The 25,078-nt window shown below is 42.7% G+C and overlaps 1 protein-coding gene across 7 annotated transcripts in view; it reads right to left on the bottom strand.

The window, feature by feature from the left end:
* Window positions 1-25,078, bottom strand: part of METAP1D (methionyl aminopeptidase type 1D, mitochondrial) — a 179,843-nt gene that overhangs the window by 13,946 nt on the left and 140,819 nt on the right. For all 7 annotated transcript variants that reach the window (XM_056536115.1, XM_056536119.1, XM_056536118.1 and 4 more), the window contains one exon: window positions 10,995-11,092. In XM_056536115.1, coding sequence (XP_056392090.1) covers window positions 10,995-11,092 — 98 coding nt within the window. The remainder of the gene's footprint in view (window positions 1-10,994; window positions 11,093-25,078) is intronic.

The following is a 25,078-nucleotide window of genomic DNA, read 5'->3' as shown; positions in this document are numbered from 1 at the left end:
CCTTGAGATTGTTGATATTTTTCCACAATTTCTCAGTCCTCTCCTCTTTCTGTTGTCCATGCTTAGTGTGACAAACAATGCAAAGACTAAGTGAACTTCTCTCCTTTCACCTGCTTTCAGGTGTGATTTTTACATTGCCCACACCTGTTCCTTGCCCCAGGTGAGCTTGAAACAATCTTATTTTTCCAATAATGCCAATAATTCTGTCCAGACCATTTTTGTAGTTTGGTGTGACATTGTGTCCAATTTGCTTTTTTCCTCCCTTTTTTGGTTTAGTTCCAATACACACAAAGGGAATAAACATGTGTATAGCAAAACATGTGTTACTGCAATCCTTTTCTGTGAGAAATACTACAATTTTCTAGAAAAATTTCCGGGGTGCCAATATTTACGGCTATGACTGTATCTCAGGAAGAGAAGGGCATGTATGAAGGTGTATGATCGGATACACTAAGCCTTTTCATGATAATGCAATCATTTTTTTCCTTTTTTGGGGGGGATTGTCACAGGTTCTCTTTAAAGGGGTACTCCGGCGCTAAGACATCTTATTGCCTATCCAAAGGATAGGGGATAAGATGCCTGTTCGCGGGGGTCCCGCCGCTGGGGACCCCTGTGATCTTCCACGACGCACCCCGTTAGAATCAATCCCCGGAGCGTGTTCGGGGACGGAGAATAGTGACGTCACGGCTCCACCCCTGTGTGACGTCACGCTTCGCCCCCTCAATGCAAGCCTATGGGAAGGGGCGTGACAGCTGTCACGCCCCTTCCCATAGGCTTGCATTGAGGGGGCGAAGCGTGATGTCACACGGGGGTGGAGCCGTGACGTCACTTTGCTCCGTCCTCGTGGTCGAGATGGACTCAGCCTAAGGACCTCCAGCGGTTCCGGAAGCCGCTTAAGGTGGGTGCTGCATGGTAGATCCCGGGGGTCCCCAGCAGCGGGACCCCGACGATCTGACATCTTATGCCCTATCCTTTGGTATAAAGGTTAAAGGGGTAGTCCGGAACTACACGTATCCCCTATCCACAGGACGGTGGTCCCTTCTCAGCCGGTTATTGGCTTAGCAGGCCATTGCTCCAGTACATCTCTGATGGTGGGGGCTGCTCTGCTTTGAGGACGGGTGAAGAGCTGGAAGATCAGACCCCCAGTGATCAGACACTTATCCCCTATTCTGTGGATACTGAAACTATTCAAAGTGTAGCCTCATGTGTAGGATAAACTGATAAATAATATCTCAATTTTATAGATATTTATAGATAAGGCGCTCAACTAAGCAGCTTAAAGACCTTTCAAATGTCTTTATTTTCTCCACTATTACTATTTACTGTCCAGATTGTCAAGTAGGCAGGGACATTGGTTGTGGGCGATATTAGAGCAGCTCTCTTCCCAGCCCCACATGACATTTACAGTGTTTGCACATTATGTAATGGAAATTACTTCTATTTCAAAATCTTAATCCTTCCAGTACTTAGCAGCTGCTTTATGCTCCAGAGGAAGTTGGGTTGTTCATTTCAGTCTGATCACAGTGCTCTCTGCTGCCACCTCTGTCCATGTCAGGAGCTGTTCAAAGCAGGAGAGGTCTCCTATGGGAATTTGCTTGTACTCTGGACAGTTCCTGACATGGACAGAGGTGTCAGCAAAGAGCACTGTGGTCAGACAGAAAGGAAATTCAAAAAGAAAAGAACTTCCTATAGAGCATACAGCAGATGATAAGTACTGGAAGGATTGAGATTTGGCACCACTTGATTTGAAATTTTTTTTTTTCCATCGGAGTACCCCTTTAATGGCCCCGATTTCCCAAAATTGTGTAATTGGTAGACAACGTAAACTTAGATTGGACAGTTTAAGAATGCATGGCATAGACTGTTTAATAAATCTGTTGCATTCCTAAATTGTCTCAACTTAGTTGGCTTGAACTGTGCCAAGATTTTGCCACAGAAATTTGGCCCAGAGAGGTGCATATTCAACCACACCCCTTTCATAGAGGCCACACCCCTTCCACAGAAGCTCCACCCTTTGATCCCACACACATTAGGAAAGTGCTTAAAACTTATAGCTAATGTTAAGAAAAGTCATGTAAGATGTAAAACAGTTTTGTCCAATAGTAACTCTGGACAAAAGATACAGCCTACACCACAAGCTCAAAATGTTGACCCCTCCCCCACACAGAATGGGTCCCCGGTTCATGCAGCTCGGATAATATTTTACATAACATGATGTGTAAGACTTTTTATATCTTGCAACTTCTTCGAGTCATAAATGGTCCAGGTTGGAGGGTCACATGCTCACAGCAGACAATGGATGGTGTTGTCCAATGGTCTCCAAACTGTGACTCTCCAGATGTAGCAAAACTACAACTCCTAGCATGCCCGGACAGCCAACGGCTGTCCGGGCATGCTGGGAGTTGTAGTTTTGCAACATCTGGAGAGCCACAGTTTGGAGATCACTGGTGTAGTCCATCCATGCTTTGATGGATCTGATCCATCCCGGTATGAAACGAGCAGTTGCCATAATCTCTGTCTTTGTATGTCTGGGTATTAACTTTTTTTTTTTTCTACAATACAAATTTGCAAGATAAACTATTGCTACCGAAAAACATCTGTATTGTTTCAAAGTTCTGTATAATTACAACCTTGCTATAGCCGTGCCTTGCATTGCTTGTTGCTTTATATAGAAACCATTTGTATACAGATGCCAAGTTCTCTGAGTGGACTGAATCCATGCATGAAGCAGGCAACGTTTCATTTCTGTGAGTCTTACGAGCACCACTCCGAACCTTGTGTCACTGTCATCTAAGATCGGATTAACACACTTGAATACAGGCTTAGTCTCTCAAAACCAAGTCTGTGTTACCAAGTCATATCTAGGGAACCGGGGGAATAGTTTTACATATTTATACCCAAACGGCAGGTCCAAGGGTAAATGTGGGCTGACCATGTGGCATTCACGCGCTGTCCGTCACTCTTACCATCAATGACATTGAGTTGAGTATTGTGATGTGTGCAGATGAAGTGCATGTGCATTACAACTATATTGAAATAAGGGGGGGGGGGACTCTTGTTACAGACTCTGAAGCCAGAAAAAGAAGGGGCCCCTTTGTTTTACAATTTAATGTACAACCGAGACTCTCACCAATGACATCTTCTGACATATCTCTATAACGTGTCACAAGGTTTCTAGACGTAAATCTTTACTTGAAATATTATTGACTTGCTTGACTTACCTGGGATCGGAAGTCTGCTGAATACCTCTAGAACCAGAATATCTGATCATAGTTCTACTAAACAGTGCACATACTTTCCGCTAAAGAATCTTGGATCAGCGGTGGTTTGTGCTTTGCTACATTTTCAGATGCCTAACATTGAGTCATCTATAGCCTGTTCAACCACTTGGTCAAGTCGAGGCCTCCTCCTTGGATCAAAGTCAACTTTAACCTTTAAGGAAAATTGTAGTGGTATATAACTCATCCCCTATCCGAAGGATAGGGTCCGACTGCTGGGACCCCCCGGAATCTCCTGTATGGGGCCCCGGCCGTCCGCAGGAAGGGGGCGTGGCCATCCTCAGCATGATGCGGTGGCTGACACGCGCCTCCCCCCATATATCCCATAGTGATCCATGGAGGGGGCATGTCAGCCGCCACGTCATGCGGGGACGAAACACTCCCTTCATGGGGACGGCTGGCGGCCCCGTACAAGAGATCTTATCCCCTATCTGAAGCATAGTGGATAAGTTACATATCGCGGGGGGTCCGACCACTGGGACCCCCCACGATATGTAACTTATCCACTATGCTTCGGATAGGGGATAAGTTATATACCACTACAGTTTTCCTTTAACATCATTCACATTACAAACAAAGGGAGAAAATTTACCCACAGGACTATTCTGCTTATAAGCTCTTAGATATGGACTTTTTAACGGCCCCTCACGTTACAATTTTAATTGGTTCCAGGGCAACCATTGTATGTTGACATCTATGTAAGTTGAGATTATAACCCTATGGAAACCTGATAATTGGTTCTAAAGCCCCCAAAATGTCATCCAAAAATAGGAAAAAGTAGAGGAGCTGTCCTGTCCTGTACACTACACAGTGGCCCTCATTTACTATTGCAAACCCGACATGTTTTGTCGGGTTGTGCACCTGATTCTGTCACATTGCGCCAGAAATTCTGTCTGCGTCGTAAGAATTTGCCCCAGAATTGAAAAAACCCTGCCTAACTCTCCCTTTTTCCTCAGAAAACCCGAAAAAGGGGCGTGGTCTCCGAAAAGGGGCATAATCCCGACATTTTCACAAAAACCCAACATATTTACTAAGGTTTCCACATAAAATGTGGTGGATTTGAGGTGAGGAAAACCCGACAGAGCATGTGAGCATGTATAAAAAAAACAAAGTGTAGGGAAAGTGGAAAATGTAGGGAAACCTTAGTAAATACCATGGAAAATAAATTGTAGGGAATTAAAACCCACAAAGAAACTTACACAACACTCTTAGAAAATGATGGCCAGTGTCCCAAAAAAGTAACGTTGAGCCGCCCTCACCTGGTGTCCAAAGGAGCAGCTAACCCTGGAACAGGTAAAGAATAGTACAGAACATGTAATACCTCCCTGCACTGTAGGGGGCGCTACCAGACACCAGTCAGTGCATACACTTCAGTAATACAGGTGTTTTACCAGTGAATGCCCACTGTGATTGGTCGGTTCTTCCAGCCATTGACACGTTTCACAGATCTGGACTGTCTGTACATTGTATGTTGTATATGGCTTCAGGTAAAGGCTTCCATAAAAGGGACACTGCGGAGTTGGAAAGGGTGCAGAGACGCGCGACTAAACTAATATGGGGCATGGAACATCTTAGCTATGAGGAGCGATTAAAGGAGTTACAATTGTTTAGTCTTGAGAAGAGACGTTTAAGGGGGGATATGATAAACGTATATAAGTATATTAATGGCCCATACAAAAAATATGGAGAAAAACTGTTCCAGGTTAAACCCCCCCAAAGGACGAGGGGGCACTCCATCCGTCTGGAGAAAAAAAAGTTTAGTCTCAAGGGGCGACACGCCTTCTTTACCGTGAGGACTGTGAATTTATGGAACGGTCTACCTCAGGAACTGGTCACAGCAGGAACAATTAACAGCTTTAAAACAGGATTAGATACATTCCTGGAACAAAATAAGATTAATGCTTATGAAGAAATATAAAATCTCATCCCTTCCCCAATATCGCGCCACACCCCTACCCCTTAATTCCCTGGTTGAACTTGATGGACATATGTCTTTTTTCGACCGTACTAACTATGTAACTATGTTACAATGGACCAAAAAAGACCATTGTATGTTGAAGATATTGTAACCTGAGGCCATTGTAAGTTGAGGGTATCACTGTATTTCCAAACCAGGAAGATGCACGGCGTCTTTAGTGCCTGGGTACACCTACTGTAGGTTATACTGGTAACCAGCTTCTAGGAAATTGAGTTATTAAACAACTAGAAAGTCTTCTAAAGAATGGGAACGCTCAGGCCTTTCTTCTTGGATACTGGCTCATAGGAGTAATGGTAGATCAGAGATTCACACTTGAAGACACATAAGAACTCCAATCCTTCATCGTAAGGCTACAGTCTATAATATTCCTCATTATTAAATTAAGAAAACCCCACAAGCACTGTAATTGAGATGCATATCATGCTCTTCCCACTGATCAATTCACCGTACATGTCATCACTATTTCATTTACATCACCGCATCTTCATTATGGCATGTCGCTCGGGATGCCACAAAGAGCCTGGCCGTACGTGCACGTATGGATGATCATCACAAATCAGTGTCATCCTCTTATTTTACATACACATCAAAGCTTCAGTTTTATGATGGAACATTCTGTAACTCAGAATCCTGCTGATTTTACCAAGATTTTAGTTGAAAAATATAAAATCCCCAAACAATTCTTTTGCATCAGCAGCCAAACAAGGTAGTTTTTTAATTATTATTATTAAAAATATTTTTTTGCCATTTACCCTGCTAGTAGACAAAAATGGTTGACTCCAGTATTTTTGCAATATAATATCAGGAAGAGGACCTGTAGCCTCCTCAAACATATAGCGTATATAGCTTATGGTGCCTTGAGTCCGGAGGTGTTGATACTTTATACTGAGAAGCAACACTGTGTGTGGACAGCTCTCTCTCTCATGTTTCCAGCACCAGTGCACGGGCTAGCCAGCAGCGTCCCGGACCGGATCAACGGTATAACAAAGGAATGTCCAGCGCCAAGTGCGGTAAAACAACAGGTACTTTATTGTAGGATCAGCGGATACAAACTTGCATCAGGCAGGAGCCGACGCAGGAGCCGACAGTTACAGGTACTTAGTTGTGGCATGACTAAGGACCTGTAACGGTCCGAAACGCGTCGGCTTCTGCCTGATGCAAGTTTGTATCTGCTTATCCTACAATAAAGTACCTGTCGTTTTACCGCACTAGGCGCTGGACATTCCTTTGTTATACCGTTTATACTTTATTGTTCCCCCCCTTTCCCCCTGGACACCATTGGGGCCGGTGATTGGCTGAGCGGGCCATCACTGCTGAGATGAGTAGTTTCGTGAGGTGGGGGCCAGAGCGTTCAGCAGGGAGAGTCAGGATATAGGGGATAACTCTTAGCTGGATAACCCCTGTAACATCCTAATACTCCCTTCATTGTACTCTACGATAAGTTGTTTATGTAAAATAATGCAAATTTACAAAGATACAAAATGTTTGGATAGAATTAAAGTAGCTATTTAGCAAGGGTCTGATGTTAAAGGGGTATTCCAGGCAAAAACTTTTTTTTATATATCAACTGGCTCGGGAACAGATTTGTAAATTACTTCTATTAAAAAATCTTAATCCTTCCAATAGTTATTAGCTTCTGAAGTTGAGTTGTTGTTTTCTGTCTAACTGCTCAATGATGACTCATGTCCCGGGAGCTGTGCAGTTCCTATGGGGAAATTTTCCCATCATGCACAGCTCCCGGGACATGACATCATCATAGAGCAGTTAGACAGAAAACTTCAGAAGCTAATAACTATTGCAAGGATTAAGATTTTTTAATAGAAGTAATTTACAAATCTGTTTAACTTTCTGGAGCCAGTTGATATATATAAAAAAGTTTTTGCCTGGAATACCCCTTTAAGAGTCATAGTTGTGGCTACTTCTTCTTAAAGGGGTTGGACCACAAACAACCAGGGCCGGTTCTGCCTATAGGCAAAATAGGCAGCCGCCTAGAGCGCCCTCTTGATGGGGATGCCACTCCGTCCGCTGCAAGAAAGTTAGTAGCTAGCCAGCATCCAAAGCACCCGCTCATCTGAAGCATTCGCCCAGCCAGCACTAACATCTCAACACCCCCCTCCCCCCAGTACCATAATAATCTGCATTCTTTAGCCTTCTGGAGGAGCGCAGTGCCACCTCTGAGGCCAGACAGGCAGGTCCTGACATTGCGCGCACCTCCATACATCTGCTCCATGAAGAGGTTTGCTACAGTGTGTCACCCCAGTAGTAAGGTGGGTGTGTCAAAGGGTGGAGCCAATGGGCGGGGTCAAGGGGCGGCAAAATTAGCTTTAACCTAGGGTGGAAAAAATCCTTGCACCGGTCCTGCAAACAATATTTATCACCTATCTGCCGGAAAGGTGAATAATGTATGATCTCTGTGAGTCCAACCGCTGGAACATCCACTGATCATGAAAACCGGGTCCAGAGTTTCCCATCTGAATGGCGCAGAGTGTTGTACTCTGTTTCTCTTTGGGATCAAAGAACACTTGACTGCTGCTCCATTCAAACAGGAGACTTGGGACCCCATTCTCGTAATCCATAGGGGTACGCGCAGTCACTGCCTCAGCGATCATACATTTATCATCTATCTTGTGGATAGGTGATTAACATTGTTCATAGTCCAAACCCTTTTCTTGACGGCATTGCGGAGCGCTGTAGTAATTTGTATGCCTAGTCATTATCTATGCAGTAATCTGTAGAAAGTTGCACCCTGCAAGACCATACTGGAACCGGAACGCACACAGTGGCCCTCATTTACTAAGCTCTTTCCAAGAGGTTTTGGTGCACACCGTCTGTAACATATCTGCGCCACCATAATCCTTTGAAAAAAAATCCACAAAACCAATTAAAATCAAATAAAACCAGACAAAATGGGCGTGCAACAAATTTGCATAAGAAACCTAGATATTTATGAAGGTTTCGACTAAAAGATGAGAATGCTGTGGGGAAAATTTCTGACCGCCAAATAGATGGTCTGAAAATACCTCTACAAAACCACGTTACACAATCCTTTCACTTCTGGCTTCGCATTTGTTGTCTTTTTCTAAAGTGATTTTGCTCAGTACTAAGTGTTTACAATTCATTTGGAATAAAAAGTTTTCCCTGCGTGCGGCAAAAAATCCAGCGGGCGCCAAATTTGTGCCAAAAATCCCACACAAACACAAAAATAGTAAATAAATAAGGAAAACAACACAAGGATTATGAAACCTACAACTAAGACAACCCTACACTCTTAGGGAATGAGGGCCGTTGTCTTAAAAATCCGATTTCTTTTTAACATACATGATCTTCGGGCCTGAGTATTTTTATATAAGGCTTTGTCTCCTTTCTTTTCTCTTACAGGATGTCCACAGTGTTAACGGAAGATAAACTTATACGAGCTGCAAGACATGAATGCGTTTATATTACGGAAAGCAGTTATTTGCCACTACCATAATGTGAACTGTATATGTGGCAAGGCCTATGTCACAATATGAGAAGAACAAATATGGAGCGGGGGGGGGGGGGGTCTCACCCTTTACTTAGCGTTTTCAGGGTATGTGCACTCTTCTAACAAAAAAACTAAAAACAAAAAGTTTCTCACGCTGACAAAGTCATGCAAACTGATTTCTATGAGAAAACGCAGCCTGTAGAAGACCACTCAAGGGAATAAATGTCTAACATGGTGTATGTCATTGTTTCCCAACCTGTTGCTGCGAAACTATAACTCTGTCCTTAACGGGTACTCCGCCCCTAGACATCTTATTCCCTATCCAAAGGATAGGGGATAAGATGTCTGATCACAGGGGTCCCGCCACTGGGACCCCCGCGATCTCTTCTGCGGCACTGACGTCATGGTCACGCCCCCTTGTGACGTCGCGATCACGCCCCTCAATGCAAGTCTATGGGAGGGGGCATGGCGAGCGCCATGCCCCCTCCCATAGACTTGCATCGAGGGGGCGTGATCCTGACGTCCTGATGAGGCATGGCCGTGACGTCACGATCCTCCGGTGCAGCAGACAGTTCTAAACGAACACCGAGTGCTGCAGATATGTGACCGTGGAGAAACAGCCGCATTTTACCTAGTAGATTTGCAGGGCAGCATATACTAAACAGATTTCAATTCCAGATGACATTCCACCAATGGAGAATAATCGTAGGAAGTACTGTACTATTCTTTTTTTGATGCCTCTGTCCCACCAGCCCCTGTTCTGATGAACAGACTGCAGGTCACAGTAGAGCGTAAGAAGCCATAATGAAAAGATCCAGGTCATGTAGGAGAGTGGCCTAGCTAAACGAACGCTGGAGATAACACAAGTGTACAGTAAAAGATTAGAGCAATAAGTGCCGGCAGAAGGATGTTAAAGGGGTTATCCAGGAAAAAACTTTTTTTTATATATCAACTGGCTCCAGAAAGTTAAACAGATTTGTAAATTACTTCTATTAAAAAAATCTTAATCCTTTCAGTACTTATGAGCTTCTGAAGTTAAGGTTGTTCTTTTCTGTCTAAGTAATCTCTGATGACACGTGTCTCGGGAACCGCCCAGTTTAGAAGAGGTTTTCTATGGGAATTTGCTTCTAAACTGGGCGGTTCCTGAGACACGTGTCATCAGAGAGCACTTAGACAGAAAAGAACAACCTTAACTTCAGAAGCTCATAAGTACTGAAAGGATTAAGATTTTTTAATAGAAGTAATATACAAATCTGTTTAACTTTTGGGAGCCAGTTGATATATATAAAAAAGTTTTTTTCTGGATAACCCCTTTAAGCCTTGAATGAGAGGAGGGGAGTTTTACAATGAACACAGATGTGAATAGAGAGTTGGCAGCAATATATATATATATATATATATATATATATATATATAGATATATGAGAGGTAATGAAAACCTGACAATGCTATTCTGATCCAATTGCAATAATAGAAGGGATCAGTCCATTTTATCAGTCACCTAATGCACGGTGTACTACAGCTTGGGGTTCTGTATGCACAGACCAGAATCCGGGTCGCATTGTCTACTTCATATTGTATTTGAATGAAATTTTTAACATCTGAAATACTGATCTCCTTTGAGGATTTTTCGGTTTCTTGCTGCCAACACAAATACCTAAGACAGACATACGGTGCTGTCATTCGTACAATGTGGTCATTGTTATGCATGGGAAAGGTGAATGGAAAAGGTAGCACAATACACATATTTTCTTTCAAACACTTAAAGGGGAAAGGTACATTAAATGTTAGCTTGAATTACATGTTAAACCTCTCTGCGAATGTTTGCAGAGAGTATTTTGTCTTGGTTTCAAGCCAGGATTCCATACATTCCGGCGCTCGAAAGTCTGAATGGTTTCATGCCTTCTGACATTATGCTGTACAGGTGTATCATGGGAGAGGAATTTAAAAACATGGCCAAAGTTTTTCGTTTTTTTTTTTTTTAGCGTGCCATCTACTTTGATCTGCCAGCAGAACAAGAACAGACATATGTGATCTGCTGAGGATGGCCAATATTTTAGTGATATTAGTCACAGTAATGCCGACTCTACTAGGAGGAGATTGACTGGTGTGTTCCAATTTACTGTTTGGCGACCACTGTTCTATATCGTCTTCCACTTTGGATTGATGAGTATAAGTGAGGATTTCTTTCTACTATGTATAATATCCCATACAGGGTTGACTGGCTATGCAGCATGACATTGTTTCTAATAGCATAGTATACATGACTTACCATGATGCCAAATTTCAGGGTGTCCATGAAAATAGGAACCAATTCCATGACCAATGAATTGAGGGCAGACTGTGAAATTGTTCTCTTTGGCAATCCGGCTATAGAACAAAAAAAATAAAAATAAATTAGAATAGAGATGTCCAGAACCAGTGCATAAAAGTCACACCTTTAAAGGAGTACTCCGCCCCTAGACATCTTATCCCCTATCCAAAGGATAGGGTATAAGATGTCAGATCGCCGCGGTCCCGCTGCTGGGGAGCCCCGGGATCCCCGCTGAGACAACCCGCTTTCATTACAGCACAGAGCGAGTTCGCTCTGCACGTAATGACGGGCAATACGGGGGACGGAGCAGCGTGACGTCATGGCTCTGCTCCTCGTGACATCACGGCCCGTCCCCTTAATGCAAGTCTATGGGAGGGGGCGTGATGACCACCACGCCCCCTCCCATAGACTTGTATTGAAAGGGGCGGGCCGTGACGTCACGAGGGGCAGAGCCATGACATAACGATGCTATGGCCCCTGTACTGCCCATCATTATGCACAGAGCGAACTCGCTCTGTGCTGTAATGAGAGCGGGGTGCCGCAGCGGGGATCCCAGGGCTCCCCAGCAGCGGGACTGTGGCGATCCGACACTTATTCCCTATACTTTGGATAGGGGATAAGATGTCTAGGGGCGGAGTACCCCTTTAATGTTAGTTAAAGCGGTTATTTAGGATTAAAAAACAAAAACAAAAAAACTAACAACAGACCCGATTTCTTCTAAAATCAACACAACACCGGTCCTCAGGTTGTGCGTGGTATTACAACTTGGCTCTATTCACTTTATAGGGGTACTCCCCTAGAAAACATTGCTTTTAAATCCTCTGGTGCCAGAAAGTTAAACAGATTTGTAAATGACTTCTATTACAAAAATCTTAATCCTTTCAGTACTTATCAGTTGCTATATACTCCACAGGAAGTTCTTTTCTTTTTGAATTTCCTTTCTGTCTGACCACAGTGCTCGCTGCTGACACCTCTGTCCATTTTAGGAACTGTCTGAAGCACCATAGTTTTGTTATGGGGATTTTCTCCTGCTCTGGACAGTTCCTGACATGGACAGAGGTGTCAGCAGAGAACACTGTGGTCAGACAGATAGGAAATTCAAAAAGAAAAGAACTTCCTCTGGAACATACAGCAGCTGCTAAGTACTGGAAGGGTTAAGATTTTTAAATAGAAGCAATTTACAAGTCTGTTTAACTTTCTGGCACAAGTTGATTTAAATTTTGTTTTTTTTCAAGGGGAGTACCCCATTAATAGAACTGAGCTGCAGTACCACACACAACTTGAGGACCGGCATGGGGCTGTTTTTGGAAGAATCCTGGATTACCCCTTAATGGTACAAGGTTAATGTCCAAACAACATAACAGGACTTTTCAGTAGTGCCCCCACCGCTCCATCCAATGTCTGAGTCCCATAGATCAGTGTTTATCAACCAGTGTAACTCCAGCTGTTGCAAAACTAAAACTCCCAGCATACCCGGACAGCCTTTGGCTGTCCGGGCATGCTGGGAGTTGTAGTTTTGCAACAGCTGGACACACACAGGTTGGGAAACACTGCCACAGACAATGAATGGAGTAGTGGTCTAGTATGTGCACTCAATATAGACACCATTCGATCATCCTGGTCTTGAGATTGCAGAAGGTCCCAGTTGTTTAAGTCCCTGCATTTAGACAGTCCAATACATACATATATATCTTATGTAGTACACTCCTAAGCTCCTCCTAAAGCAAGTCATAGTGAGTAAACTTTGGAAAAGACATGAATGTGGGGGGCGTAGCGTGACATCACGAGGGGATGTGGCGTGATGTCACAACCACTGCCTCCAAAACCCCGCGATCAGACATCCTATCCCCATTAGTACCCCTTTAAAGCCACTTCAAGGGAATGCATCATTTTAATTTTTTTTTATTCCAGATTAGAGCCGGATACTGAAACATGTTGTTTTTTTTCCAACCTGTTTCTATTTATTTAATTATTTATTCTTGGTGCATTTATATGAGGCCTGCCATCTTGCTTGTTTTTAATAGCATTTAGAGCTTTAACGCTGCATTCACAGGAATTGGAAACGTTACTGGACATTCTTTGTTACCTTTTTAGGGGTGATTCTACAGGAATAAAGAGGCTGAGCTGTGAGCATCATCTATTGTCCTATCTAACTATTGGTGTCACCAACATATATAGATAGTAAAATGGAAAATTAGAAAGAAAAAAAAATTTCAAAATTTTTTACAAATATGGTCAACATGTAAACTTGATTTAAACAATGTGTCATTCCAGATTACATATTCGCCTTAAATTTATCAGGATGCTTATGAAGTGCAGGAGAACTGGAGTACCTTCAAAGGATAGGGGATAAGATGCCTGATCGCGGGAGTCCTGCAGCTGGGGACCCCCGGGCTCATGCACGCGGCACCCTGTTTGTAATCAGATCCGTCCCCGGAGCGTGTTCGCTCCGGGTCTAATTACGGTCGACCGCAGGGCCGGCGGCGTGTGACGTCACGCCTCCGCCCCAGCGTGACGTCACACGGGGGCGGAGACGGGACATCACACGCCGCCGACCCTGCGGTCGACCGTAATCAGACCCGGAACACGCTCCGGGGACTGATTACAAACGGGGTGCCGCGTGCAAGATCCCGGGGGTCCCCAGCTGCGGGACTCCCGCGATCAGGCATCTTATCCCCTATCCTTTGAATAGGGGATAAGATGTGTAAGCACCGGAGAACCCCTTTAAGAACACCCATGCACAGACAAAGGGAGAACATATTGGCCCTGATTTACTATTGCAAACCCGACATGTTTTGTCGGGTTGTGCGCCAGATTCTGTCGCATTACGCCAGAAATTCTGTGTGCGCCAGAATTGAAAAAAAAACCAACTAACTCTCCATTTTGCTAAGAAAACCCGTAAAAGGGGCGTGACCGCTAGGGAAAAGGGGCGTGTTCTCTGAAAAGGGGCGTGTTCCCGACATTTTCACAAAAAGCCAACATATTTACTAAGGTTTCCACATAGAATGTGGTGGATTTGAGTTGAGGAAAACCAGACAGATCAGAACATGTGTAAAAAAAAGCAAATGTAGGGAAAGTGGAAAATGTAGGGAAACCTTAGCAAATACCGTGGAAAATAAATTTTAGGGAATTAAAACCCACAAAGAAACCTACACAACACTCTTAGTAATTAAGGGCCATTAACTCCATGCACATTTCCCTTTCTTTGCATAAAGGGATACTCCAGTGAAAAACTATTTTTTTTAAATCAACATGTGCCAAAAAGTTAAACATATTTGTAATTTACTCCTATTTAAAAATCTTAATCCTTCCAGTACTTATCAGATGCTGTATGCTCCACAGAAAATTGAGTTGTTCTTTTCAGTCTGATCACAGTGCTCTCTGCTGACACCTCTGTCTCTCTCAGGAACTGTCCAGAGTAGGAGCAAATCCCCATAGCAAACCTCTCCTTCTCTGGACAGTTCCTGACATGGACAGAGGTGTCAGCAGAGAGCACTGTGGTCAGACTGGAAAGAACTACACAACTGTCTCTGGAGTATACAACAGCTGATAAGTACTGGAAGGATAAAGAATTAAAAGAAGTAATTTACAAATCTGTTTAACTTTCTGGCACCAGCCGATTTGAAAAAAAATATTTTCTACCGGAGTACTCTTTTAATACCTAGGACCCCAGTGCTGCAAATTTTCTGAGACAATATTTCATTTAAAATTGTATGGGGCAGCCAAATTTTTGCTGAAAATTAACAACAGATCTGCAGCAAAATGAACAAGTCCAGAAAAAAAAAATTACAAAAAGGCAAAAATTAAGGTGATTAATAACTAACATTTATTGGAGGAATAAAAGAAATTGCACATTATTTGAAGTTGCCTTGTAAGCCGGACCTTAGAGGGGTACTCCGGTGGAATTTTTTTTTTATTTTCAACTGGTGCCAGAAAGTTAAACAGATTTGTAAATTACTTCTATGAAAAAGATCTTTATCCTTCCAGTACTTATTAGCTGCTATATACTACAGAGAAAGTTCTTTTCTTTTTGGATTTCTTTTTTTTTTTCTGTCCATGGTGCTCTCTGCTGACACCTCTGTCCGTATCAGGAACTGTCCAGAACAGGAGCAAATCCCCATAGCAAACCTATGCTGCTCTGGACAGTTCCTGATACAGACAGAGGTGTCAGCAGAGAGCACTGTGGACAGAAAAAAAATAAGAAATCCAAAAACAAAACAACTTTCTCTGTAATATACAGCCGCTAACAAGTGCTGGAAGGATAAAGATTTTTAATAGAAGTCATTTACAAATCTGTTTAACTTTATGGCACCAGTTGAATAGCCCTCCCACTAAAAATCAAAACACCCTACAAGGAGAAAACACAAGGATGGGGAAACACCAGATAATGTCAGAAGACCTCCTGATGAAGAGTCAAAACACTTGTCGAGGTGATGGTGGGGTGCACCGGGGACCCTCATTATGTCCCAATTAGGTATGGTATAATTTTCTTGTGATTGCTTTGGCGCAATAATATGTTGCAGGGTTGATATATGTTATACCTTTGGGCTTCATTTTGTTAGGGTAATTATCTGGTGTTTCCCCACTTTTGTGTTTTCTCTTTGTAGGGTGTATGTGTTTAAAGATGGGTTGATTTTAAGATTTATCACAACCCGTGCAGAGGAAAAGTTGACCAGTTGCACATAGCAACCAATCAGATTGAAAAGGACTCTAAAAAAAAAAAAAAGCGATCTGATTGGTTGCTATGGGGAACTGGTCAACTTTTCCTCTGCACAGGTTTTGATAAATCTCCTGATTATGTTCTGCTTATTTACCAATTTTTTTTTTTGTGCAATGCTTTTGAGTCCCACGCAAACTCATGGACACAATATGACAACATTCTGACCATTTAACTCAAGTAAATTCTGCAACATGTTGGGACATGCGCTGGCATCCCTTTTTTTTTCTTTTACAGGTGCCAACATGGGGCAAAAGAAAACATGACAACCTATCCTTAAAAGAATATCCCAAACTTAAAAAGCCCATGAGTATCCTAAATTAACACAACTTTTCCATTCACTGAAGAACAAATAAAAATGAGAAAATTCTGGCCATGTTAAACACAAACTAAATTTAAAGTTTTTTTTTTTACTTTATATTACTCAATTACTTACCTATATTATCCATCAAGAACAAATACTTGCAAATAAAAAAAGGTGGAGCTAAAGCTATTTTTCACTTAATGGGGTATTTATTTGATAGTAGAGGCATGCCTGACCTTAAAGGGGTACTCCTTCCCTAGACATCTTAATGGATAGGGGATAAGATGTCTGCTCACAGGGGTCCAGCCACTGGGGACCCCCACGATCTCCCTGCTGCACCTGGCATTTGTTTAAAGCGCCAGGTGCAGAACTGGAGCCCAGAGGCTCGTGATGTCACGGCCATGCCCCCTCATTGAAAGCCTATGGGAGGGGGCATGGCCGTGACATCGTGAGCGGGGCGTGACCGTGACGTCACAAGCCTTTGCCCTGCATTGCCAGTCATCCGGCAAGGAGCAAACTTCGCTCTGTTCACCAGATGTCTGGGGTATCATAGCCGAGATCGCGGGGGTCCATTTGGATAGGGGATAAGATGTCTAGGGGCGGAGTACCCCTTTAAGATATGCCAGGGATTAAATGAGCACTGTCAGATCCAAAGACTTTTTTTTATGTTGTTACTGAGAAAAATTAAAGACCTTTTGTAATATGATTGTTTAATTTTTTTTGAATGTTTAACAAAGAAAACGGCTCCTGAAAATCCCACCACTAGGGGTCCCCATACCTACTGGAACCAGTTCTGCAGCAGCATCAGGCTTGTCCTTGAGTCATGGACAGGAGATGACTCATGGACAAGGCTGCATGAGCAGACCCACCAATCACCTCCCACCACCACAAGGAGGGACACGCCCCCTTCCTGAGAGGATTTCTAACACTTTGAGAAAATGAAAAGAAGGATTTTTATAATAAATATAGGTGATAGAGGCATAAAAATTAAATGTACATGATAAGGATTAGGCACTGAGAAACATATTATTTATTTATTTTTGTGGGATCTGACTGGTACGTTTTAGGATATACAACAAAATATAGATACACTATAGAATACAAATGTTGGTAAGTATGCAGGACAGATAGATATGAAACAATAACCTTACTATGTAGGTAATGATACAACACCCTGCACATGTCATTAAGGTAATAACGCTTCTAAACAAAGCTGCAAAAACATTTCATTTGTGATGTCGTTAGAATTTTTTTTTCTTCTTTTTTAGGTAAAAAACAATAATATCTATGACATCCTGTGAAGGCCTGCATGCTGGTTACACAAGCAACAAAGATATTAAAGAGGTTTGTTAGTCTGCTCATTGTTACAAGCTCAGAAAAGGATACAGGACCAGCAAGGGTTAACGGCGCCATGGTAAAAGCATAGTGTTAAACAGAGATTACAGAAAATATTATGCTAATCATATGCAGATGTGCGGTTATCATAAATATGCCCAATTCATTAAGACCTATTAAAATTAATTTGGGCAAATAATGTTATGCTTAATACGGAAGCACTATAAATGGCACCAAGCATAATTTCTGACAAAGTAAATGCAAGTAAGTGATGGATTTGAAAGCGACCAGTGCATGTAAGTGAACTTTAATAAAACTAGGGGATAATTTAATAAAAATGTTAAACTAAAAAAGACAGGAAAACAAGAAAAGAAAAAGCCCTATAGTTACTATAGAAAATATCTTGCAGATATAACACACATCTATACATAGATTGACCTAGGATCTATTATGTTAGAAAATACTTTTATTTTTCATGAAATATAAATTCTGGAAAATCTTTTCTGTACTATTCCTCAGGTCCCCTTGTTAAAGGGGTACTCCGCTGAACACATCTTATCCCCTATGCAAAGGATAGGGGATGAGATGTTAGATTGCGGAGGTCCCACCTCTGGGGACCCCTGCGATCTCCGGGCTGGCAGCCATGGTTGCTGGAACACGGAAGCTTGCAGCTTCCGCGTTTGTGACGTCATGCCACGCCCCCTCCATTCATGTCTATGGGAGGAGGCGTGATGCCTCCTCCCATAGATTTGAATGGAGGGGGCGTGGCATGATGTCAGGAACGTGGAAGCTGCAAGCTTCCGTGTTCCGGATGCCGCGGCTGCCACGGTTTGCTCCGTGCCCCGAATGACAGGGGTTCCGGCCGGGATATTGCAGGAGTCCCCAGCTGCGGGACCCTAGTGATCTAACATTTTAATCGCTATCTTTTGGATAGGGATAAGATGTGTGCAGCGGAGTACTTCTCTGCTAGACATCTTATCCTCTATCCAAAGGATAGGGCATTAGATGTCTGATAAGATGTCTGATCTTCCGCAGCACCTGGTGTTCTAAACAAACGCTGGGTTCCTGCAGCAGGGCTCTTGACGCTGCGGCCACACCCCCTCCATTCATATCTATGGGAGCGGGCGTGTCTGCCAACACACCCCATCCCATAGACATTAATGGATGGGGCGTGACATGATGGCACGAGGGGGCGTGGCCGTAACTTTAAAGATTTATGAATAAACTAGCTGAATACTCGGCGTTGCCCAGTTTTTCCTTCCTAATCCTTGTTGGGGAGGAAAATAAACAAAGGAGGAAGCTTTGGACTTCATATCCCGTCCTCATATATTGTTGTCATATCCCGACCTCCTATCCCGACCTCCTATCCTGTCCTCCTATCCCGTCCTCCTATCCCGTCCTCATATCTCGACCTCCTTTCCCGTCCTCCTATCTCGACCTCTTTTTCTGTCCTCCTTTCCTGTCCTTCTATCCCGACCTCCTATCCTGTCCTCTTATCCTGTCCTTCTATCCCGTCCTCCTATCCCGTCCTCTTATCCAGTCCTCCTATCCCATCCTCCTATCCTGTCCTCCTTTCCAGTCCTCCTTTCCCGTCCTCCTTTCCCGACCTCCTATCCCGACCTCCTATCCCGTCCTCCTATCCCGACCTCCTATCCCGACCTCCTAGGTCGACCTCCTATGTCAACCTCCTATCCCGACCCGTAATATGTGTACCAGGTATTGAAATATCTCCAGCCGTACGGAAGTTATGTGGGAACATACATTTCCCATTTATTTGCATGGGACTTTAAACAAAAACCCCGACCCTCACAAATGGGGGTAGTTAAGGGTTAAATTAACTATCCTATATTTTAAGTGGACATATAAGTAACATGTGACCAAGTATTATCGAAATATCTCCAGCCGTTTGGAAGTTATGCAGTAACATATGTTTCCCATTGACTTGTATGGGACTTTAAACATAAACCCCGCCCCTGGCAAATGAGGGTGAGTAAGGGTTAAATCACCTATCCTATGTTTGTTGTTGACATATAAGTAACATGTGTGCCAAGTTTCTTGTTACTATCTTCAGCCGTTTGGACGTGATGCTGGAACATACATACATACATACACACATACATACACACATACATACATAAATACACACACACACATACATACATACACACATACATACATACACACACACATATATACATACACACACACACGTTGAGTTTTATATATATAGATTGACAAATGGGAGTTATCTTCATTAAATGTTGCAGAGACACACCCCTTTGACAAAAGGTAAAGTGTAACACCCAATTGTCAATGTATTTATAAATCTTCATAAGGAATAATAAAGAAAAGAAACAATATAGAGTTATAAGAAAATATGCTTAAAAAATGCTATTTCATGGGGAATGTAGGTATTCAGTAAAACAAGTAGATCAGGAGAAACCATGGGTGCTTTATAAAATTACTGCAATTTTATTTATTTATGTGTGGGGCAAATGAATGTCACTGAAAGGACTGGCACATAGGAGAGGTGGTATATGAACAATTAGAGATGTGGCCTACTGGGCAGTGGAGCGGGGAATGGATTGAAGTAGAGCAAGAATCTTATAGAAAAAGCCAGAGATGGGCATGTTGTAGCATTCTCGGTGAGATATGATGAGGATATGTACATACACTTGAGCTGACAAAGTTGAAGCTATGGCGGATTTAAGAAATTTGCTGGAGGCAGCAGGAAATGGTGTGGATGTGAGGTTAAAAGGATCTGTCAGAACCGAAATCTATCCCAAGGCGGTGAAGCTGTGAAACTAGGAAAGGCGTTGAGCTATTCATTGTGCCATTATAGGGGGAACAGAGAAAGCTAATGAATTTTGTCCATGTTCAGTTTTAGGATGCAGAGAGATAAATCAGGGGCTGATAGACAACCGTGAAATCTAGATAGCAAAGAAATGATATCAAATCTGAAGATGTACTGTACATTTATGTTTTACTATGATTAAAGTAGTATTAAAAGGGTATTCCGGCCAAATACATCTTATTCCCCTTGTGACGTCACGCCATGCCCCCTCCATTCATGTCTATAGGAAGGAGCGTGACGGCCGTCACGCCCCCTCCCATAGTCATGAATGGAAGGGGTGTGGCGTGACGTCACAAGGGGGCGTGGCGTGACGTCACCTCTCCAGTCCCGGAAACAAAGAGGTTTCTGAGACTGGAGACGCAGCCCCGCATAGAATGTGGGTGCTGCACGGAGATCGCGGGGGGTCTCAGCAGCGGGACCCCCACGATCAGACATATTATTCCCTATCCTTTGGATAGGGGATAAGATGTATTTGGCCGGAATACCCCTTTAAAAGCATTAGGAGTTTTGTGGCTTTCAAATAAGGGCAAAGGTCCAGAGAGAGAGAAGAGGAGGGAATGGATCACAACCAGGTCACAGAAAAGTCTACATCAGGGTCAAAGACAAGTAATACAGTCACATAAGACAAAATGGTGCACACAGAGTAATATGGCAGAACACACACACCATAAAAACATTAAAGGAGACCTCTACCCATGAAAGAAGTCATTAAAACAGGAGGATGCTGGCACCCAGATCGAGGAATATGAAGGCTATAATAGTGATAGGAATCAGAAGCATCAGAACTTGTGAAATAAGGAAGGTAAGTAGAGCCAATAGCATTGCCACAAGGGGCATAACTATAAGGGGTGTAGCGGTAGCAGTCTCGTCGGGGCCCTGGTCCCTAAGTGGGCCCCAAACCACATCTCCCCATAAGTAACCAGTATTATAATTGGCACATGGGGCCCTGTTGCAGATATTGCATCGGGGCCCAGAAGCTACAAGTTACGCCTCTGATTGGTAAATTTCTTCACAAAAAAAGGAGTAACAACTAGATAAGTGGAGAACCCCCCCCAGGTTCAGGTAGGTCCACAATAAAATCCTTGGAGATATGAACCCAGGGAAGGCTAGGATTGCGAACCCCACCATGTCCACCCACAGGAGAGGAATCCATTCTCCTTACTGTTACTTGAAGATAGCCAGATCGTACAGGAATGAGATCCACAAGAGTTTTGAAAGCCTCAAGTTACGGAAGAGGGCTCTTCTTGCATACATTTGTCAGTGTGTGCGCGGATGGCTGTCATGTCATTAGCTACAAATACATAATTACAAGTAGAATAGTAAAGTAACAAAAACAGTCTACAGTACAGCACTATCCCCTGTGGGCATGTAAACTACAGGAAAAGGTAAATCACTGCTAGGTAAAGCCCTGCAAATATTCTGCCTTCAGGACATAAAGAGCTCTGAAATATAATGTCTCTTTTCTGGAGATGTCCATTTTGTCTGAAACAAATCCTGATTTACAGTATCTATTTAAAAGCCTTCAGCCATTATGGGACATATGGAAGAATTTATAGAAACATTAAAGGAAGCTGATCAGCCGCAGGGGGTCCTGCTAAATGGGTCATAAGAATTAAACGGACTTTATATACACTGGCACATACTACATATGCCCGCTAGGTTTTATTCCTGAGAATGTAGCTTATCTACTAAGTTTGTGAGACTTGGTAATATAAACAGAATGTTAACCAAAAGCTAGCGCAGAATCGAGGATCAGAACTACATTTTTTTTTTTACAAGTTTTTTTTTACCACAAAGTTAAGCCCATTGCAGCCATGCAAGTTACTATGACAGTGTTCTCCAACTTGTGGCTCTTCAAAACATGCTAAGAGTTGTAGCTTTAAAGGGGTACTCCGCCCCTAGACATCTTATCCCCTAACCAAAGGATAGGGGATAAGATGTCTGATTGCCAGGGTCCTACAGCTGTGACCCCGCGTTCTCTGTGCAGCAGTCTCTTCCCATAGACTTGTATTGAGGTGGCGATTAAGCATTAAGCATTAAGCATCTTAAGCTTAAGCGATTAAGCATCTTATCCCCTATCCTTTGGATAGGGGATAAAATGTCTTAGGGCCGGAGTACCCCTTTAAGGAATGTTGGCCTATGAGATCCTCTTTGGAGAGAATGTATTATCAGAAATATTTTTTATTATAAAAATTTAACACAGTTTTGCTTGTCTTTAGGTGACTATCCGAAAAAAAATATCCCAATACATTCTATTCTTACACTGCCACTAGTGCATTGCAATAAGCTAACACTTCCCTTTTCTGTGTGTATACAATGTGACTCTCGAGTGGTTGGAAAACTACAACTCCTGTACAACAAAAATAGAGAAACAGAAAAATAGCCGCACATCCACCATTTGCATTTTGAGCTACTTGCTTCTCAGCATAATTTCTAAAACGAACAGGTTGTTAGTATACATATTGATCAAAAAGTACAAGCCCACTCGCCACGTCAAGGCCACCTAGTCAGAGTGGGTCCCTAACCTAACACTGGCCTAACGCCGGGTGGCGACCACTTCCTCCGCGACACCAAGCCCACAAGGGGAATGACCCAATGGCCAGGCAGCCCCCACTGCTGCCCGACTAAGCCCCCGGCTCTGGGCCACACCACCCCACCCCACCCCACAGACAAAACCATCACAGCAACAACGGCCCCAGAGAGCACCACACGAGTGTGAACACCTACCAAGTGCTGTGCAGATGGTGAATGTGTGGCTATATTTCTGTTTCTCTATTTTTGGTAAACTACAACTCCTAGCGTGCACAGACAACCAAAGCCTGTCAGTTTGTTGGGAGTTGTACTTTCCTAACATCTGAACAAGGTTGGTGGTAAGTGCCGCATAGACTAGGACAGAATAAGCAGAGTGATCTCATTATCATTAGAGGTCTGGGCATTTAATGACAGTTCTATTGTACTGCTGGAGGCAGGATATTAACACTGTACATACAGATAAGGTTTATTAAGCACCTTCCTTGTCACTCACTGGACTCTGGGGAGAGGACTGTTCTCCATCAGTTCTTAGAGACTGCAATAATCTATGACATTTCTCTAAAAATACACATTCCTGCAGTTGCCATAACACACATGCGGCTGTACTGTCTACAGTACAGGAAGAATAGATCTCCTATATGGCCTCTTAAAGAAAATGTAAAAAAATAAATAAAAAATAATAATAAACTTTATTAGTCATCTACAGACTTAAATCTAAACAATAAAACTAAAACTAAAATGAATTACATTAACCAGTGTTCACTTGCTAGTGTTGCTTTTTAATCTCTTCAGAACTAATTTGATCATGGGAAAAAAAAACAAAATGTAATTTCACTAAGCTTTGTTCTTTGTATTTTTGTTTTGTTTAGTATGATCACAATTACTAGAATACCAAATTTATACAGGTTTTTATGTTTTAGTACTTCTGCTAAAGAAAAAGGCTATTGACACCTTTGCAATTATTTTATTGTTGATGTGCAAAATTAAGCAATTTTTTTTTAAATAGTCTTAATTAAAGATAAGTCTATCAGGTGGACCTTCTCTCTCATTGTTACAGATAGTAACAGGGAGAATGAGACAGGCCTGAGAGAGGAGAGCAGACGAAAAGATCTGCCGCAGAAAATTATATAGGCTGCATACAAGTGTAGAAAGAAAATCGAGATCATATAGCAAGTGGCACAGGCTGTAAAAGCAAAAGTAAGCAAAATCTTTAATAAAGACCTAGGGTGAATTTTTTTTTTTGCAACATAATAAGTGTGAAGCAAGAATGTGGGAAATTTGTTCTTACCTGAAATTTCTATTTCCTGGAGTCCATAGGCGGCACACAATGGGTTAAAGATTCTTCTGACCCGGAATTAGAAGAACCCACCTAGCAGTGTATATTATGCAGAAAGCAAAGTTATCAATTAAATTATTAAATAATCAACTGATCGGCCCCAGCTGCTGCTGATGGCATATAAATCCCGATAAGCAGAGTACACTTGCATTGTATGCAGCAATAAGGAATTTATTAGGGTGGGATAAAGTTGTGCCGCCTACGGACTCCAGGAAATGGAAATTTCAGGTAAGAACAAATTTCGCACTTCCTGATCGTCTTACGGCGGCACACAATGGGATTTGCAAAACAATGCCAAAAATTAAGGAAGAAGGGAGGGAATTATTGGTCACTTGCTCCCCGAATTACACTTGCACCGAAGGCCGATCCCTCAGAGGCAGAGATGTATAACCGATAGTGCTTTATGAATGTTGTAGGCACGGCAAATCTGATCTATCAGCACATGGCATTTCTCTTCCCATGAAGCTGCTGTTGAGCATGTAGAATGAGCTCTGAGGCATAGAGGAGAAGTCGAACATTCTAATTCATAGCAGTAGCGGATGGTGTCTTTGGTCCATCTCGCCAGAGAATATTTGCTTGTTTTTCTTGCACCCTGGAAGAGAACGAAGAAGGCTTCTTACATTCTGAGGGGTGCCGTCCTCTCCAGATATGTTAATACGGCTCTTCTGACATCTAAGAGATGAAGATCTCCTCCTTGCCCTTCCAAAAGTACTGGTAAGATCAACTACTGATTCAAGTTCTGAGCTGATGGAACCTTGGGGAGAAAACCTGGCATCGTTCTTAAAATAACCACATTGGGCAATATCCTCAGATATGGTTACCTGCAGAACAACACTTGTAATTCACTAATGCGTCTGGCTGACGTAATAGCTATTAGAAAAATGGTTTTGAGAGAAAGCCACTTCAATGATGTTGATTCCTTAGGTTCAAATGGTTCTCCGCACAATTTTCTTCATACTACTGG

This window comes from Hyla sarda, chromosome 8 (genome assembly GCF_029499605.1).
Source record: "Hyla sarda isolate aHylSar1 chromosome 8, aHylSar1.hap1, whole genome shotgun sequence".
Taxonomy (NCBI): Eukaryota; Metazoa; Chordata; class Amphibia; order Anura; family Hylidae; genus Hyla; species Hyla sarda.
This window is presented reverse-complemented; position numbering and strand designations above follow the sequence as displayed.